At 48.0% G+C, this 20,690-nt stretch overlaps 2 protein-coding genes across 2 annotated transcripts in view; both read right to left on the bottom strand.

Moving 5' to 3' along the window:
* Nucleotides 1-7,406: 7,406 nt before the first annotated feature.
* LOC106809616 (forkhead box protein D3-like) lies at nucleotides 7,407-9,651 on the bottom strand. The gene has a single exon (XM_014812765.1). The coding sequence runs from the start codon at nucleotides 9,184-9,186 to the stop codon at nucleotides 7,735-7,737; it is 1,452 nt and encodes a 483-aa protein (XP_014668251.1). The 5' UTR covers nucleotides 9,187-9,651; the 3' UTR covers nucleotides 7,407-7,734.
* A 3,389-nt stretch (nucleotides 9,652-13,040) lies between these two features.
* Nucleotides 13,041-20,690, bottom strand: part of LOC106809615 (COBW domain-containing protein 1-like) — a 95,906-nt gene continuing 88,256 nt past the window's right edge. Inside the window, exon 13 of the mRNA XM_014812762.1 lies at nucleotides 13,041-13,394. Within this exon, the coding sequence (XP_014668248.1) occupies nucleotides 13,299-13,394 (96 nt within the window). The 3' untranslated portion in view covers nucleotides 13,041-13,298. The remainder of the gene's footprint in view (nucleotides 13,395-20,690) is intronic.

Below are 20,690 nucleotides of genomic sequence, written 5' to 3'. Positions count from 1 at the left end.
TGACGCGCCTGTAACATATCATAAACCGCCAGCCGCAGCTCCGGTGCGGCGACGCTGCAACACAAATATTAACACTGGCGCCACGGTGCAACGCAAATTATTATCGCACACACACAACACTCTCGACAAACGTGGAAACATGACATGACATTTAGTGGGGCGATGACACCTGCGCTGACTGCTTCGTCGAGTCAAAGAACAGACACTGGGTGAGGAAAAGTATATGCATTAGAGAGAAGAGACGAGGATGAGGGAAATAAAATGTCAAAAAAGGAAAGACGGCTTTTGCAAAGGGGAGGAGAGAATAAAAGGAGAGGCAGCGAAAAGCCCCATTTTTTAATATTGTATTCGTTTTTAAACAGAACGCCTTTGTCTCATAACATAAATATCACTTTTGCACGTTTTGCCCCACTCACAGTAATATCATTAATTGCATGCAATTGGCGTACTCGCGTACTTTAGTGCTACGCCACGCTAATTGACTAGCGCCGTTGTCACATGTCTCTTGTTTTCGCAATGGCCATTGAAAATGAATGGAAATGGAGGGGCTTTTGAATTATTTTTGAATTTCACAATTATTAAATTTACAAAATCGTTATAACTAATCTTCACAGTCGGTTATAATTATCACATATATATATATATATATATATATATATATGTGTGTGTGTGTGTGTGTGTGTGTGTGTGTGTGTGTGTGTGTGTGTGTGTGTGTGTGTGTGTGTGTGTGTGTGTGTGTGTGTTGTCCGTGTGTGTGCGTGTCTTGCCGTCGTTGTGTTTATGTGTTGTGTCGTGTGCTGTGCGTGCTGTCGCGTGCGTGCGTATGCGTGTTGCGTTGTGTGGTTATATGTGTGTGTGTGTGTGTGCGTGCGTGCGTGCGTGCGTGCGTGCGTGTGTGCGTGCGTGTGCGTGCGTGCGTGCGTACGTGCGTGCGTGCGTGGTGTGTGTGTGTGTGTGTGTGCGCGCGTGGTAATATATATTTATACCGCGCGGTCGCTTGCAAATTATTAAAGCTCTTGAAAAAATTGGCTTTCTTCAGAAACCTCTGCTATGAAACCACCGTTATCTTCGATTTCACTGCGAAACGTCGGCAAACAGCGTTGCATGGGGTAGGAGCCGTGTTTACGCAGCCAGGCGTGTTACTTCACACCTACGAGCCGCGCTGTAAGTGGCATCGACTATAGGAGGCGTGTTATTCTATCGGAAAGTAACGATAACAAGCGTAGCAGAGCAGCGGCGTATAACCCGAGCGGAGCGGCAGCCGAACGCTGGCAAGAAGAAGCTAAGCACAAACAACATCGCAGCGAAGCAGCGGGCGAGCCTGAGCTGTATAAATCATTTGCGTATATATCACAACATCATTCAATTTCATGGGAAAATATGCGCCGTGTTGCCATAAGCTTTGCTTACACAATAGCGTAAGATTATCCGGCCAATCTGAGCCGTGCTGTTATATGGCGCCTAAATATAGAGATTGCATCGCGTATCACAGAAATCGCATGAAATGTGCCATCATAGAGAACATGTAGTCGATATCATAGCGTATGCAGAGCAGATAGAGATTCTCAGATTGCGTCTGTGTTAAATCCGCTAAAGCTTAGTCATATCTCTGTTCGCAAAGCCTGGCTGAATCAATCGAGCTCCGTATCCGGCCCAATATATATGTATATATAGATATATATATATGTATATATAGATATATATATATGTATATATATTTACATATATATGTATATATATATATATTCCATGTCCTTACAATCGCGTCGACGTAACAGCGTTACCCTCTCGCGGTGACGTCAACAAAAGCCGCGTACCCTCCTCGGGGTGACGTCGACAGATCAAGACGAGATGTTGCCGCTCATGATAGTGAAAATCCCTCCCCCACCATATCGCCTGTTTGCAGTGACGGAGACACTCTACCTCTCTGTCACCTACGCACGGTATCGCTTGTCTGACCGACTGTCGCTTGCTGACTCGTAATGACAAAGACACTGTATATCAGCATGGACGCTTTGCTGAGCTACTATTGCATTTAACTTATGTAGCAGCGTCGTAATGTCGTTGGTCAACGGTCCAACTCTCTGTCTCCGCCGCGGACTCGGCAAATTTTCGAGAGAAGAGCAAACGTGAGCGCAATAATATTGTCAAAGTCGGCAATTTGGCGCAGCAGATGAATGCATGCTAACGTGCGCCTGCTGCCGAGCGCGCGCCAGGCCCCCCTGTGCACACGCTACAACGCTATATTCGCGTCTGCTACAATATTTGACCAGCACTTGTGGTTAGGCGCGCGGTAGCTCTTCCCGGCCGCACGGTACACAGTCTTAGGAAAATTGAGCCGAATATATTTAACGTCTTGGCTACAAGCATTTCCCGACCACTTGTGCACCGTGTCTGTTTGCAGGTGGTGATACGATCCGACTGAATGCACGGGAAGAGACGGGAGGAGAATTAATACTTAAAATCAGTGACGGGAACCAAACGAAAACAGATTCGCTATTGATTACTGGCGATATTTTTTCCTCGGGTATCTCTCTTTAGAAATAAGTGGCTTGAAATGTGTTGTACATAAAAGTACACAATTAATAATAGTAGTACAAATAACATTACACAGCAAAAATCGACGGAAGACAAAATATAATTCGGAATTTAGTGTCTTCTTCTTACTATTATTCCATTTGTATTTAATTATTTAATATTATATACATATGTGCTGCGCACAATGGCCAGCTAATTATGTATAAGCGCATGATCGTAGCTGTGGAGCGTTTATGGAGCTCAGAGCGCAGCTACAAAGCGCAAAGAACACACAAAAAAACAAAGTAAAAACTACAAAAAAACGAATAAGGATCATGATCTTCATGATCGAAATCACTAAAATGACTCACCTATTCATTACTTGATAAGCAGGTGCTGTATTTATGCCGCATGACGAACAGTGACGACTGATTATTTAAGTGATAGCGATCCTGAAATATTATAACATTAATCTGTGATTTGGTGTTCCGGGAGACAACTCGATGACGAGTGACTTCCATACATCGGCTACGGTCGAGAGAGAAGCTGTTGGGTTAGACTACATTCTGCGTGCACTCGACAGCTTTCGACACTACTACCGGCATCTTTCGTAAGAGGGAGTGACGGCGCGTCAGAACAGCCGTCTGTCACGTAGATCGAAATCGACAGACGACGATAAAAACATGCCCGTTGGATATGATTGTCGCGTGTATTTTCTCCGCGGAAAGCCGTCCGAGAAACTGTCGGCGAAATTGGCGACACGTACCTGTCACCTCTTTGTCAACGTTGATAGAATAAGCACCGTGCGTGCGTGCGTGCGTGCGTGTGCGTATACATGGACGTGCGTGCGCGCTAGTGACGATGACCGAGTGCGTTGGTGCGTTGAGGTCGCGATGAAATAGAGAAAAGGAGGAAGAAATGGTATCGAAAAGGTATTCTTAACGATGTAAAGACGAACGCCTTCTATTCTGTTAACCAGATCATTCAGCAAATAGTTTTTCCGCGTACCTCTCATTTCAACGGGATATTTCAAACGAGAGGCATGTACGCACGAGAAAGCCCGCCTACTGTTCCATCCCGTGATACGGGGCGAACCTCCTGGCTCTGCCTTGCTCGTCTATCGGTAGCCTGACGACGATGGCGTGCCATCATTACTGTACGTCCTGATGTGTGTACGAGACGCCACTTCCATGCTCACCCTGCCACCCAGCATGAATCGTCAATACGCACCGAGAGGAGCGCCTAGCCGCTGGCCGCCTTTATCTGAGACAGTTAACAGCAACAGCGACGTGTTTGCAGAGTAGCGCAATTAAGCAAGCAGGGAGAATCGCTGCTATTTTGTATCACTCATCCAATGAAACAAGTTGACTCTGCACGCGAAGCTAGTGCGATCATCGCGGCACGCGACGAATATGCGGTGAATTATTCATCTAAGTGGCATGTCGGACGTGTTACGCTGCAATGAAACGAACATGTCGGTGCGCGCGTACAGCTCTGTGAGAAAGTGGCGTCTTAGAATTCTGTAAAGGCGGATTGCCAACGTGTGTATTTATGTGTGATGGGGGATGTGTGGATGCGTGCGCGCGTGTCAATGTACGATAACCGCGCGTATGTTCGTGCGCACGATTATTATTAAATATAATCGTAAACGTAAATTTTACGGTACGCATAAATAAATTCGCTCGCATACACGCGCACGCAGACGTGCGCGCGCGCGCGAGCACACGCGTGCACAGTTCACACCATTGTCTGCGTGTGTGTTGTCACTGGCACCACCACTCAGCTGTATGCACGCAGCTGCCTGATGCATACTAAGGCCGCCCCTGCGTCACAACTCGATCTCGCGTCCCCCATGCAGCGCTGTATACTCGCGCGCAAACTACATATCCTGAACGAACACCTACAAGTAAGTGAAATCATTATTAGGCCTGATTACAAGTCGGCTAGATTTCCGCAAGTTATCAAAATGTTTTGACAAAGCGCAGACGGACAGATAGAGGCGCGAAGCCTTGTAAGCGACTCTCCGCTTACATGCCCAGAAGCCAGTCAATGGCCAGCCACCTGCCGAGATAATAAAATAACATATAATAACACGGCAATATGTGTGGAAATTTCTTGTCATCCAATTATGACGACGATGGCAGATAATCGGACGTTGTTGACGAGGTAATCCGACAAGCTGTGTTAGGAGGCAGGTGCATGTTTGTTTGAGTGCTGTTATATAGTGCTATATGAGTTATATATATATATATATATATATATATATATATATATATGTGTGTGTGTGTGTGTGTGTGTGTGTGTGTGTGTGTGTGTGTGTGTGTGTGTGTGTGTGTGTGTGTGTGTATGTGTGTGTGCGCGCCTGTGTGTGTTGTGTGTGTTTATATGTACATGCGCTTGTGGCGGACGTGCGCAACGATGCTGTAAAATTAACTTCATTCATTCGACTTAGTCATTCGATCCCTAAAGCATGTTTGATTTGTCAGAGGTCAGTGCCATCACTGAAAGCAGACTCTTATATAACCGTACAAAATATCAAGAGCTCATAATAGAGAGCTCATATAAGAGCTCTCTATTATGAGCTCTTGAAAATATGTTACGATAAAGCGGTGAGCACGTATATAAACCCCGTATTATTATTTTGCTAGCCGATTTGTGTGCGAAACTGCTGGGATTAACTAACTTCGAATTTTCGTAAAATTACTAACCACAATGCTACGATTAAAAAAGATAAAATAAAATATTCTAGAAATTTACTTTCCTCGTATTTTATTTTAGAAATCACATTTAAAGAAGCGGTGAGATTAAAAAGCGCAAAATTATATGCACATAATTATGATATATTACATGTTCGTCGAGAAAAAATTTTCCATCCGTAAATGCTTTTTTTTACAGAGCATTTCCTTCTGGCCTCATTATAGTGAACGAGGGAGATTTATTATTCAGTTATCTGCCTGTACGATGATTGACTAAGCATATGAGAAAACATATAACGTCAATAAACATTTATGAATTGTATAAACGAAAACTGCGTAAATACCGGTAAACTCATAAACATTTGTTTTCATATATTATATATATAATATAAGGTAGTATATCGATATTATTTATGAACACGCTTCGGCTATCAGAACTGATAAGGTTGGAAACGAAAGCCCAGGTTATTACGCCGGATTTTACAACGTCGTGAAATATTATGTTGCAAATTGTTTCTTATGTGTTTCCATAGATGACAACAGTACATATATTACAGACGACTCATCAACATTCATTTTCACAAATTTCGTGATTCCGTAATTATAATATGTGTGTACAGAAGCGTCAGCAGTTCTCGTTGATACATATCAGCTACACGCGTCGATCGATTAGGGATTAAGGGACTACGCGGGAAAGTTATCAACTCGTGGGCAATACAGACTGTGAGAAGTCGGTGAAGTGTGGGTAGCAGGTTATCTACCCCAGCAAGCTGTACTGCGGGCTTGCGTGCAGTACCTACCACACACGTCGCCGACGAGAAACAGAAGCAAATGGACGCAAATATAGAATAAATCGTTAACGGCTGATTTTTCTCCAGCCGATTTCCACTTCGATTTTTATCACTAGAAAAATTAAATGCCACGATTATATAAGCGCGGCTATGGGGCTGTAACACGACGAGCGGCTTACCGTGCATGGGATCTCCTGCGCATTCATTCTTCTCGTTTGCGATTAGCGAATTGCACACGTTTACAGAGTCGTTAGCGGCTGGAGCGTTGACGTGGGTTCGCATGACAAGCACCCCTCATCACAGCGTGAGAGATACGACTATCATGTCACGCTGCAACGTGACAAGCCGCTTGAGCGAGAAAGAGTTCGAGTTAGTTGCTGCGGTATGCATAGCGGGTGCGCGGGAACGAACGGAGAATGCAGCGGCATTTCGCTCGCGTTATATTAGCTGATATAGACGCACCAGACAAAAATACGATGCACTGCATTTTGATCGTAGCGTGCGGGATAGGGAAGACAAAATCAAAACAGAACGAAAATGTTATCGTTATCAATATTTATCGAATATATAATTTACAACATATAGACCTTTTACATACTGGGCTTTCACATGTAACAACGACAAAGTTGATTATACATTATGTACAATTTCGGCAAGCTTTACATTTCATCACGCATTCTTTTCTAGAATTGCCATTCCATATTTACAATTAGCCTGTTATTATATAATCATAAATTTTCGAAAAAACCGCTAAGTTTTCACAGTCGGGCAATAAATTTTATGTACACGTATGTATTATATTAACACACGACATTACACAGTACTTATTGTTGGCAAAATGACTCTCTCTCTCTCTCTCTCACGATTAAATTTAAGCCGCTACAATATTAAATACATGCGAGACACACTTGTCCTTGTACCTGAGAGTAAACCTCAGTAGCGAGTACATATATACGTATATTATATGCCCTAGATTTATTTCTATAGAATTTCCTATCCGGGTACGGTGTATCAAAAGCCGACTGTCTGTCTCTACACACATACACACATACACACATACACACATACTCGTACACGCGTAGCAACGAGCACGGTGAGAATCAACCGTGTCCCGTAATTACGAATGCTTATCTAAACAACGTAAATTGGTTGTATGTAAGCAGAGCAGCGTAAATATATATATATATATATATATATATATATCGACTCTCGCTTATAATTTCCGCGTACGCGTTCACTGCGCGCTCGCGTCGTTACGCATGCATGTCACAGCAGTAATCAACATAATCAGTTCGTTGGTTAGAGTTTACTATATATATATATATATATATATATATACATACATATATATATAGTAGATATATATATACATATGTATATATAGATATATATAGCTATATATACGCACACGTATATATAAATAATATGTCTGCATATAATTACATATATGTAGCTTGCCGATGTCTGAGCGGAAGAGAGCGTCTTTCTGTCCGGGTATACCACACCATCATGTGTAGCACTTGTCTCCCCTTCTCTCTCCCTCTCCCTCTCTCTCTCGCTTCTCTCGTCTCACAAATCAATTGCACGCGAATGATCGTATCGTCGCTGCTGCACGAGTGTTTCTGGTCCTGTATTTACAAACACCTGAGATGAGGTCCCGGCGGCGCAGCGCCCGCATAGCGGGGAAGGGGTCAGCGGTGACGTCACGGCCGGTGACCGCCGCGCGGGGGTCAGCGCCACATGGACACGGGCACGCCCGTACCGATCGCTGGTCCGACTCTGTCCATCATGCGGCCGTGCTTGTCGGCGGCGTCGGCATGCTGCCCAAGCAGCTGCCGATATTTCTCGAAATCGACGGCGGCCGGATTCGGAAGAAACTGTCGGTACTTCTCCAGCTCGACCGCACTCAGTCCGGCGGCGCTCGCCAGCGCCAGCTGGCGGTACTGCTCGAAGTCGGCCGGCGACAGGCCGAGCAGGTTGCCGGCGGCGAGCTGTCGGTGGTATTTCTCGACGTCGGCCGCCGTGACGCCGGCTAGCGGCATGGCCGCCGTGAAGGCAGAGTTAGCGCCGCGACCGTGCAGCAGCTGCTGCAGCTGCGCCGGACTGCTGTCGTGGTTGCCGATGATGTTGTCGATGCTGAACACGGCGCCGGGCGGACGCGCTGACGGCGACGGCTTGCACACGGCCGACGGCATCGACGACACGCCCGTGTTGTAGGCGAGCGGGTTCAGCGTGCTCCTGTCCAGCTCGCCTCGCGTCATCAGCTGCACGGGCGTCGGCATCGGCGACATGTACGGGTAGGGCAGGCCGGCGTGCGGGTGGTGTCCGTGCAGGAACTGATGACCGTAGGGCGACGTCGCCGCCATGAAGGCCGTCGGCTGGCGCATCAGGTCGGGCTGCGTGCGCTTGTATCGCTTGCGGCGTCGCAGGAAGCTGCCGTTGTCGAACATGTCCTCGCTGGCCGGGTCGAGCGTCCAGTAGTTGCCCTTGCCCGGGTTTCCTGGCTCGCGCGGGATCTTCACGAAGCAGTCGTTCAGCGACAGGTTGTGTCGGATGCTGTTCTGCCACGCCGGGAACTTCTCGCGGTAGAACGGGAAGCGGTTCATGATGAAATCGCAGATGCCGGACAGCGTCAGCTTCTTCGACGGAGACTGCAGGATCGACATGGTGATGAGTGCGATGTACGAGTAGGGCGGCTTCACCGTGTTACCCTTCGCCTTCTGCTCCCCGTTGCCGCCCTCGTCGTCGCCGCCCTCCTCTCGATTCTCCTTCCCGCTGTCCGCCTCCGACTCGACCTTGAAGCTCGTCATCTCGCCGTCGGAACCCTCCTCGGCGTGTCGCATCGCGTCGCAGTTGTCGCTATCCAGGTCGCCGACGAACGCGTCGTCGTCGTCGGCGACGTCGTCGTCATCGTCGTCGTCGACGTTCACCGGCGTCTCGCTTCTCTTCGGGCACGGCAGCAGCAGCAGCGCGTGTTCGTGGCCGACGACGCGACCGTCGCTGGCGACGTCGCTGGTCGGCGACGGGTCGTCGGTGGCGGCTCCGTCCGGCGGGGCGGCGGCCGACATAAGATGCTTGAAGCCATTGTTCGAGTTGTGGAAGCTGATCTCTTCCGCCGTGCAGGGCATCCTCATCGGTAGCATGGCGGCGCTGTCAGCGGCGTCGTCGTCGTCGTCGCACATCAAGCAGCGACGCGCTCAGGCGTGCATGAACGACGGCGACCGGGCGGTGTTCGTGCGCGCTCTCCGTCTGTCAGCTTTACAGAGCTAGCGGCCGGTAACGTGCGACACGCGCAATCACCAATCGCAAGTCCGCGTCAGCGCGCCGCAGTCACACACACAGACACACACACACACACACACACACACACACACACAGACAGACACAAACAAACACCCACACACACACGCGTACAGAATAGGTAGTACGCTCGGCGACCGCAGAACAGATAAATCGTCCTCGGTTCTCTCTCTCTCTTTCTGTCCTTCTTTCTGCGAGGCAGCTGAAGCGATGTCGTGTACAGTCCGCGCGCAGCTGCCAAACGCTGCAACTCTAATATTACAGACGGAATACGGTGCAAACTGTGAACTGTTTTTTGCCCGACGTTCGGTAGCGACACGGCAATGTGTTGTGCGGCAGGTCGCCGTGGCTGGAAACGCAGTCTAGCTGGCGGTATGGTCTCGCAGTCCCGTAATAAACACCAAACGATAGCATAAACACGGGCGCGAGCCAATGAGCGCGCGTCGACACGCCCCCACGTCAATCAATACTTGCCTCGCTTTCTGTGCGGGTTTATCGCTGGTGGCAGCGGTGTGAGTGTGTGTGTGTGTGTGAGAGAGAGAGAGAGAGAGAGAGAGAGAGAGAGAAGGCGAGAGATGGAGAGAGAGAGAGGCAGGAGAGAGTATTTATGTGTATTAAACACGAACAGCGATGCGTTTAAACATAAAGGCACCCTGACGGCGCGATACTTAGCTACACCGCCTCCCATTGTCACCCTGACGGCGCGATACTTAGCTACACCGCCTCCCATTGTCACCCTGCCGTTGTCCGTTTAATATCCCGCTACGCGCTTAAGCTTGTCTTACACTGGTGGCAGCAGCAATGGTAGCGGTGGTGGGTGAGGGCGCTGGTGGCGTTCACACTCTATCCTGTCTATATCCTGGTATCATAATATATGAACGAGGTTAATGTTTCCGCGTGATGAGCTACGATAAGCGTGCCACGAACACCAGAAGCTATTCAAGTCATTGCTTATGTACGTCACGGGGGGAACAACGTGCTGAAATTGATGCAGATACACAGATAGTCATCAACGTCGCTAATTGTCAACCGAGCGCATGTGTTCAGCACACGCACATGCATGCACACATGCAAACAAACAAACAAACAAACAAACAAACACACAGGCAAACAGACGCACGAAAGGTGTATATATTTATTTAGCATACCGCGCGAGTTTACGAAGAGTAAAGCTCACAGAATCCCGTGGCGGGCATGCACCAGCTGTACGCCAGCGTACCTACGCCTCTTCTTATATTTCTCTCGTCATCAACTGAACCGGAAATATGTGCGCAGTATCACTGCACAGCCGCACGCGTGACGCGCACAACGCGGGCCCGCTTGCCGCCTGCACAAATACTATGTGTACTCTTCAATTCGCCGACAAAAAATCCATTGTAGTATTTTGTCTTTGTATAACAACAACAACAGGCGCATGACGCGATACCACACATGGCGTATTTATTGTCGTAACTAATAATTATTTTGTTATAATAATAATAATAATAATAATAATAATAGTTATTATTATTATTATTGTCTATGGGGGTTGTAAGAACTGTGTAAATATTTACGCCTTCAAATAGATAGAAACTGACCCGCGCATAAGAGTGTACTGCGCAGTTACCCATGTCGTGTAAGCAGACTGGAGAAGCATGACGAGTGATGTGACCGCACATTAGCACATCAGTCAATAACATCGCCATCACAGCGTCAACCCAGCTCTATGTACCATAGAGTACCGTAAAGACTGAGTGCGCCTTCTAGACATAGCGATAGAAATCAAGCATGGAATCATGTCATATATCAAATCAAAATATTGCGATGAAATTTATTTTATTAGTCATGCCAGAGTGACCAAAAGGATCAATGTGTACGTCTGCGAGTTGGATATTTTTATTGAGAAAAAAAGATATTATGAAAGTATATTATTCACGCAAATGATAACAATAACAAATTCTCCATACGCTGTAATATGTTTTCTACTTTTATCGGTTGCATTCGTTAAAATAATAAACATTATGAAACTGAATTTTTTTTTTACAAATTTGTTTGATATTGACGACGACATTGCAATATGATTGGGAGATGACGTCACTATTACAATATCAGCTGGTGATGACATTGTTAAAGGCATACTAGGCCCATTGATTATGCAATGTTGACGAATGCTAGAGTAACTTGCACCTTGTGTAGTTAATGGTAAGTAAGTAGTAAGTATAGTAAGTACATAACCTTGCATCCAAACGCGTGTTAGTTTGTCCAATATCACTGCTGGTTACTAAGAAATGTCTAATTGAAATCCGCAGTCTAAGAAATCAGTTGTTTACTGTTTCAAACCGCTGCCGGCGAAGCGGGTGTGATACAGATTTATATAGTGCACCGGACATTTTCACACGCATGCTCGGCCGTACGCAATGCTATCATCAGCGATTTCGTAAACATGGACGCTCGTGATAAGGAACTTTTTGTCAGGGCTGTCCATGTGCGTCCGTGATTAGTATGTGTTTTACTCCATTTCCATGTTTAGTCCGTGGCCGTGGTTACACCGCTGACACCTCCATTTCATCTGGCGTCCAAAACATACGGGCCGCATAAATGTTTACGTCATCACTTGACTCCTAGATGACTTTTACATTCAATAAATATAATATTTTTGATATATATTTTAAATATATATTTTAATGAACATCAACAACCGATCTCAAGTCTTGCTTGTAATGTAACCAGTAGTGATATTGGACAAACTAATACGCGTTTGGCTATAAGGTTATGTACTTATTAACTACACAAGATGCCAGTTACTCTAGCATTCGTCACCATTGCATAATCAATGGGCCTAGTATGCCCTTAATATAACGCTGAATGACGAATTCAATGTTGTGACGTCATCATTCATTGCTGTAACTTTTAACATTGTTATACGTTAGGTGACAATGTCATTGTTATAACGCTAGGTGACAACGTCATTGTCATAACGTTAGGTGACAACGTCCTTGTTATAACGTAAGGTGACAATGTCATTGTTATAACGTTAGGTGACAACGTCATTGTTATAACGTTAGGTGACAATGTCATTGTTATAACGTTAGGTGACAACGTCTTGATCCATCATACGTCTACGGTCACAATGTCAATTGATTAATAACGTCTAGGATGACCAACGTCATTGTTATAACGTTAGGTGACAATGTCATTGTTGTGACATCAGCTGATGACGCGCTGCAGCTCTATAAATCTTCCGCTATGTAAAAGATGCACACGGCCACTGCGCACGGCAGGGTCAGTATAATATACAGGCAGCTACAAACGACGTAGGAGCAGCCCAGCTACTGTAACGCGCCGTCCGCATGCGATAATCATGGGATCAACGCAGTCGCTCGCCGTGTTAGTACACAGTTGCTGTAGTGTAGTGCAGTGTAGTGCAGTGTAGTGCAGTATAGTGCAGTGTAGTGCAGTGCAGTGTAGTGTAGTGTAGTGCAGTGTAGTGCAGTGTAGTGCAGTGTAGTGTAGTGTAGTGCGGTGTAGTGCAGTGTAGTGCAGTGTAGTGCAGTGTAGTGCAGTGTAGTGCAGTGTAGTGCAGTGTAGACAGGTGCTTATTTATCGACGTGAACCCTTCGTGAGACAATGCAAACGCAAACGTCAGCGATAATGGACGCCAATTCATAATTCCCGATCCACTAAGTTACCTCGATTTTATTCTTTCTCGGCGACCGAAACGACAGGCGAAAAAGTAATTAGAAACAATAACCAGGTGTTAGTAATTACGTCCACGTATTTGCGTTTTATTGGCTACCGACTTGCGTATCAAACAGCAGACGGGGGTCAACGGCGTTTATACAAGTCGCGTATAAAAAACACACGCATGCACGCACGCACGCACGCACGCACGCACGCGCGCGCTTGCGGAATGCGCTGCTGACGATTTCCTAATGTTTTCCCACAGCGATTTTTACATTGTGATTCGCATAGGAAACTAAAGTGAGTGAGAGAGAGAGACATCATTGCGGTAGCGCTACTGCTCGTGGTGCTGTGGGGAGAGGCGCTGTCGTCGTCGTAGCCATCGCTGACTTGAATAACCGATACAGAGCGTCCCTGTCCAGGTTACGCCCTGTAACGAACACAGAAGTAGAGGTATTCAGTACGCGCCTTTCACAGATAAGTAGTTCAGCCACATGCCGCTAGAGGCGCGCGCGAGTCGCTAAGAGGCGCGTTTCTTCGCCTACATTATTGCGCATGCAGCGCATGTGTAAATGTAGGCCTATACGAGGAAACATGGAGACCTCATCCAGACGACATCGATTTAAAAAAAAATCGGCACTGGGTCATGACGAAAAGACTCAAAGACAAAATTCTACAACGATGCACGCATAATACTATAGTCTTCATCGTTTCTTCCGTCTCATCGTAGCCTAATCTTTCCATCGGCCTACACGTTTGCTTCATGCACGCACGCGTGTGTGTGTGTGTATGGGGGCCCGTGCGCGCATGCGTGTCCGCGTGCGTACGCGTGCGGGTGGATTCATGGCTGCGCGTGCTTTCTCGTGCGCGTGCGTGCACGGCTAAACACACATGCGAATTAGGCACGGTCAACAACAACAACAACAGCAGCGCGGTGCCAGTTCTCTCGCGCAAGGTCGCCCCGCCGCAGCACGCAAGTGTGTGGGTGAAACACGAGGCTGCTGCTAGCTAGGGGACGCGCTGCCGAGCGGCGGCGGCCCGCAGCAGCAGCAGTAGCGTAGCAGCAGCGATACAATTAGCTGAAGCCGCTTAGGTAGCGGTGTCGGTCGGCGGTGGCGGTGTGTGGTGACACAACGCCGCGCGCCGCCAACACAAATAACAGCAGATACGATTTTTCCTACACCCGCCGCGACCCGCTATCGCTGCTGCGCGCTCTACCCTGCTAGCGCCGATAGCGACCCGGGGCGTGCGCACACGTGACCGGGGCCGAGGTCTCCCGATGTTCTCGTGCGATGCGCGCGCACGCTACGTGGCGCTGTTGTTGTTGTTGTTGTTGTTGTTGTTGGTGGTGGTGGTGGTGGTGGTGGTGGTGCTGCTAATACTGCTGTTGCTGCTGTTTTTGATATTTATACTGCTGCTGATACTGATATTGTTACTGCTGCTGTTGTTGCTGCTACTACTGCTGCTGCTACTACTGCTGCTGCTACTACTGCTGCTGCTGTTGTTGCTGCTACTACTGCTGCTGCTGCTGTTGTTTTTGTTGTTGCTGTTGCTACTGTTGCTGCTGCTACTACTACTGCTGCTTTTGCTGCTGCCGACTTCATCCGTGAGCTCGGTCGATCGCACGATAGCCATGTGCTCGCCGGTGAGGTTGCGTCAGGGAGCTCCCCTCCCTCTCCCTCTCCCTTTGCAGACCTATCTCCCCCGCGTCCGGCTGACCCCCGCATCCCCGCAGCTCTCACATGCAGCAGCATCAGCGCAACTCTTTACAACTCCTTACGCGCGGCGATTGATGAGTCGTGCTATCAGCGAGCGCAGCCTTTACTGCTTCGATGCGCGTGTACGTGCGTGTATGCGCGTGTATGCGCGTGTACGTGCGTGTATGCGCGTGTACGTGCGTGTATGCGCGTGTACGTGCGTGTACGTGCGTGTACGTGCGTGTACGCGCGTGTACGTGCGTGTATGCGCGTGTACATGCGTGTATGCACGTGTATGCGCGTGTACGTGCGTGTATACGCGTTTACGTGCGTGTACGTGCGTGTATGCGCGTGTACGTGCGTGTACGTGCGTGTACGTGCGTGTACGTGCGTGTACGTGCGTGTATGCGCGTGTACGTGCGTGTACGCGCGTGTATGCGCGTGTAGGTGCGTGTACGTGCGTGTACGTGCGTGTACGCGCGTGTACATGCGTGTACGTGCGTGTATGCGCGTGTACGTGCGTGTGATGACCACGCGCGGCAAAGATAATACAAGCGATGACGTAACGATACAGATGCAGACAGGTTTACCAACAAGAACCGCCCTCTATCGGACAGTCGTTAAAATAGTAGTCGAAGCTACAAGCTAGGCATAATCACGGAGTTATGTTAATTTGTAATTAGTGCTGATTGCTATTTGGGCGCCACCAGGTGCGCGGCTAGAAGAATCCGTGCACGAAAGAGATATCTGTGTCTGAAACATGAATCGCGCAGATCTCTCGAGCGCGATTGGCTCACAACCTGTTACGTCACCGTTTATTATTCGATTGCCGCGTCACGTCGCGTAGATACACGTCTGTGGATATCGCATGAATGTTTCCGTGAGCGCATTACACAGGGACGGACGTGTGTGTGTGTGTGTGTGTGTGTGTGTGTGTGTGTGTGTGTGTGTGTGGGTGGATGTTGGTTGTGTAATGTATGTGTGGGTAGTGGTGTGTGGTGGTGTGGGTGTGGTGGGGGTGTGTGAGGTGAATGAGTGTGTATGGTGTGGGCGTGCTGCTGCGATGTGTGTGTGGTGTGTGTTAGAGGCGTTGTGTAGTGGTGTGGTGTGTGTGTGTGCGTGTTGTGTGTGGTGTGTCCAGTGATTGTTGCGCGCGCAGCGCCGCCGCGCGTGGCGTGGTGTGTAAGTGTGTGTAGTGTCAGTGCAGTGTGTAGTTGCCTGTGGTGTGGGTGTATGCTGTATAGTGTGTGTGTAGTGTTGGTGTGGAAGATGATAACATAATATAATGTAGCGCGAGCAGGTTGCAGCCACGGCCGATAAGCGCTAGCCATGTGGGAGTGTGTGTGTAGGCGTGTGGTAGTGAATGTGAGTGTAGTGGTGTGAGTGGTGATGATCACTCAAGTCGAATCCGATTCAGAATGTGACGAGCTACACAGATCGCCTTCATAGCTAAAACACGTGTACTGGAATTCTCGCATCTATTAGCAGTGAAAATATTACGGGTCGGGCGAACATTAACTAGAAATACGATCATACTGTAGATGTCTCACAACTAGCCCGGCGAACCGCCCAATATTGCAAATATTTACGATTCAGTTTGCTCAGCCTATTTTCATGCGCTGCACACCCAAAATATACACGAACAACAAGCAAAAAGACAATCGCGCTTAACGCATAGAAACACAATACAACATTACGTTATCGAAAATCGCGCCATAAGATCACAGGCCGACCAAGAAGTTGCGCTCTCCCTTTCTCCTCTGCGCAACACACCTCCCCACCCACTGTCGATCTCCCAGCACGCAACCGAACCTGCCTCGCGCTGCAGCTGACACGCGTGCGCTGCGCGTCGTGCGATGCGTGTACACTTGGTACGTGTGACAGAGCGAGAGAAAGAAACAATGTTAATAAGTACAAGAACAGCCACTAAAACGCGGAACACAGAGCTAGAGAAAAGGTAGACGCGAGAGAGGGAGAAACGAGAAACAGCATGGAAAAGAAAGAGGGGGCGAAAAGAGAGGGAGAGAAAAGGAGGGGCGAAAGAGGGCCAAAGAGAGAAGGGCGCGCGCGACGAGCAGACACGAAGGATCACAGAGAGAGAGAGAGAGAGAGAGAACGCGAGAGTAGGAGGGGGCGAAAAGCAGAGAGCGAGAGATAGAGAGCAATAGGGGAAGGAAACTGTCAATAGAAATAATAATAGTATATACTACTAATAGATATAATATATATGTTCAATTAATAAAGATGGAAACGTGTGTGTGCGCGGGAAGAGCGGCGCCGCCTAGACACGGGTCGCCAGAGCAGGGTAGCGTAAACAAAATCCGATGGCGGGCTGACGAGAGCGCGACACCACGCTGCTGCCGATCACCAAGCGCCAGCGATGACAACCCGAGACGCCATCTCCGTAATAGAGTAGGCCCGGCGACAAGGCCAGCAGCAGCGCCCGATCCTCGTACATCCCGTCATCTCATCTTCACCGATCACGACGAGCTCCAGAATGACGTCGCATTTCTTAAAGACGCAAGAAACATTGTTTTAAATAGGCCGACTGTCGATGGATACGGTACTCCGGCCGCACCGGATGCTGAAACCTACGTTCGCTCTAGTAACGCGAAGAAAGCAATAAGAACGATACCGATGCATTGTGCTATAAACGTAACACACACCGAACACGTACCTAATCGACCACGCACCCGGCGCCACCACACATGTATGCTGAATAGCGACTTCAATGTTCAATACGAAAAATTAAACCGCTGCCATGCTAACTAAAACGGCATATTCGGTGCACATGCAGTGGCAGTAGAGACTATAACTACTACAACAATATCGCAGCATTTCAGTTATTCATATCAGTAGAGATAGTAGAGATATATATAGTACATATACATAAGTTAGTCCAGAGCAAGCTAATATATATAATATATAGATATACTCGCTATATATATATATATATATATATACATACCTACCACAACTATAATATACACGCAAACTACCAGAAGGCTTGAAAATACATGGCAAGGGGTTCATCGAAGTTTTCCGTAGCTGCTTAACTCTGATACAGAATTGCATACAGATCTCTAATGTGGCTGAGCGAAGATGACGACGCGTTGGAGAAGAAGAACCCCCGTGAGGAAGTATACGGTTGATGCAGTAGGAGAACTCCGCAGCTGCTCTACAGCGACGTGCAGTGACGAGAGGCGGTGGATTAACGACGACGGGCCTAACCATACCACGCTAAGCGCGCTCACCCTGCGACGCTATTAGCAACGTTTTAAATGTTTTCTAAATGTTTTCTTTGCATGGGATATTGAGGCGGCATTTCTTTTCGTGCGTGTCCGCTCGGTAGTGCCAGCAACAGACGCCTGTGTGCATGCTTGTGTTGTGTGTTAGGCACGGTCGTAGATATCATTGACAAGCTAGTGGCCTGAACTATTTCCGCCGTTCCTAATGTATACACATACACATACACGCGCGCACACACGCACAGAGACACACATAGAAATGTTTGCTTGTCATATATTAGATATAGAGAGCATGGCTAACGCATGACAGTATTTCCGGCTCAGCGTTGATAGATTTACAAGACATCTCTCTAGATTACCTATATATTATGTAGTTATTCTGTGGGCAAATTATCAAGTAAACAATTCAATCCAAGCAATAGCTAGCCTAATATACACCTATATACTGACTTAAAGGTGTGCACGAAATGTAAATGGGCGCAAATCGGCGGTGTATTTATGGCTCAATAAATTCCGTTCATACTAGCTGTCGTCATCGTCGTCGTCGTCGCTCAATGCTGCCGTTACTGTCAGCGCATTTACGCTAGTTGTTGACGACGTTGTTGTCATTAGCACTGTTGCAACTAGAGTTAACCCACTCACTGATTTATCAACCGTATGCTGGCAACCTGATACGATGGGCTACATCGCACACGGAACCACGGAACACGCAACGATGCACGTTACGTTTGCGAAGATGGTTTTAATTGACAAAATCTCACACTGCGACGCAATTGGCGCTGCATCGCACCGACACCACGCCCGCATCGTGGAAGGGAGCGGCGACGGAGGCGGCTGCGTTGCGCATGCGCGGGTACGTCGGCAGGCGTAGCGAGGCACGGCTATAGAGGCATCCGTCGTGTCTCCGGCGAAGTTAAGCAAATATTATGCGCGCCGGCCGCACAGCCGATGACAGAGAGACGGGCGACGGAAAGCAAACACCGCCGCATCTCACGCGCAGAGTGTCTCCCATTCTCGGCGCGTTACTGTAGCTAATACGTCTGCCGTGCCCGGGCCAACCTCCCTCCCTCCTAACACCCCTCTCGCAGAACCCGCCTCTACGCTGTCGTCTTCGACACCCGCCTGCGTGGCTCCACGAACGTGTTTGTCTATTTTACTAACAAATAATCGGTCATTGTGAGTGCGAGCGCGCGCGCCACATTCCCCCGGAGCGGTAGTCGCGAGACCGGTGGCTCCGTCAGTGCCGCAGCACGCACGCACGCACGCACGCACGCACGCACGCACACACACACACACACACACACACACACACACAGTGTGTGTGTGTGTGTGTGTGTGTGTGTGTGTGTGTGATCACCCAAGTCGATCCTTTAGAATGTGACGATACAGATCGCCTTATTGCTAAAATAACGTGTAACATGGAATTCTCTCGCATTCTAATTAGCAGTGAATATACGGTCGGGCGACATTTAGAATATACGGTCATCTGTAGAGTTCACAAATATACGGCGACGCACCAATTTGCAAATATTTTACGATTTCGTGTTTGCTCACAGCTATTTCATGCGCTCGCACATATGACAGTACAAATCCCGCTTTCACGCATATGAACTCATCAGTTAGTTATGAATCGCGCATAAATATGGCACCAAGAATTTGCGTCTTTTTTTGGCAAATCACATGTGATTCAGACGACGAATGTGCGTGCGTGCGTGCGTGCGTGTGTGCGTGCGTGTACATTGGTACGTGTGACAGAGCGAGAGAAAGAAAGCAATGTATAAACAGTCAGCCCGAAAGCGGAAAACAGAGCTAGAGAAAGGTGAGCGATGGAGAAAGGGAGAAAGCGACAGACAGCATGGAAAAGAAAGAGAGGGGGCGAGAGAGAGGGAGAGAGAAAGGAGGGGCGAAAGAGGGCGCAAGAGAGAAGGGCGCGCGCGAGAGAGACAGGGAGATACAGAGAGAGAGAGAGAGAGAGAGAGAGAGAGAGAGATGGGGGCGAAAAAGAGAGAGCGAGATAGAGAGAAGGGGGAAGGAAACTGTAAGAAATATATATAGTATATACTACTATATAGTAGTATATATATAGTATATATAATATATAGGAAACGTGTGTGTGCGGCGGGGGAAGACGGCGGCCCGCTATACGGAGGCCGAGCAGGGTAGGTAAACAGCATGGCGTGCTGGCGACAGCCGACACCGCTCCTGCTGCCGTATCACCGCGCAGCGATGACAACCGAGAGCCATCTCCGGTATCGAGTAGCCGGCGCAGGCCAGCACACGCCGATTCCTCGTACATCGTCACTCATCTTCACCGCTCACCGAGCTCAGAACTCTGATCGGTCGGCATTTTTCTTTATAGACGATAGAAACAATTTTTTTAAATAGCCGACTGTGATGGATACGGTACTCGGCCGCACGATGTGAACACTACGTTCGCTCTAGTAGTATCGGCGCAAGAAGCAATAAAATTCGTACCGATGGCATTGTGCTATAAGCCGTAACACACACGCGAACACGTACATATACGCACGCACGCGCCCCACACATGTATGGCTGATATGCGACTTCAATTGTTCATACGAAAAATTAAAACGCTTCCATGCGTAACAAAAACGGCATATTCGGTGCACATGCAGTGCAGTAGGAGTACTATAACTACTACAAAATATCAGCATTTCAGTTATTTTCATATACAGTATATATATATATATATATATATATAGTTAGTATGTACTAAGTGTCTTAGTTAATTAATATATATATATATATACGTTAGTAACG

This window comes from Priapulus caudatus, unplaced genomic scaffold (genome assembly GCF_000485595.1).
Source record: "Priapulus caudatus unplaced genomic scaffold, Priapulus_caudatus-5.0.1 Scaffold368, whole genome shotgun sequence".
Lineage (NCBI taxonomy): Eukaryota > Metazoa > Priapulida > Priapulimorpha > Priapulimorphida > Priapulidae > Priapulus > Priapulus caudatus.
Note: the sequence above shows the minus strand (reverse complement) of the source record. Positions and strands in the feature narration are given on the sequence as shown.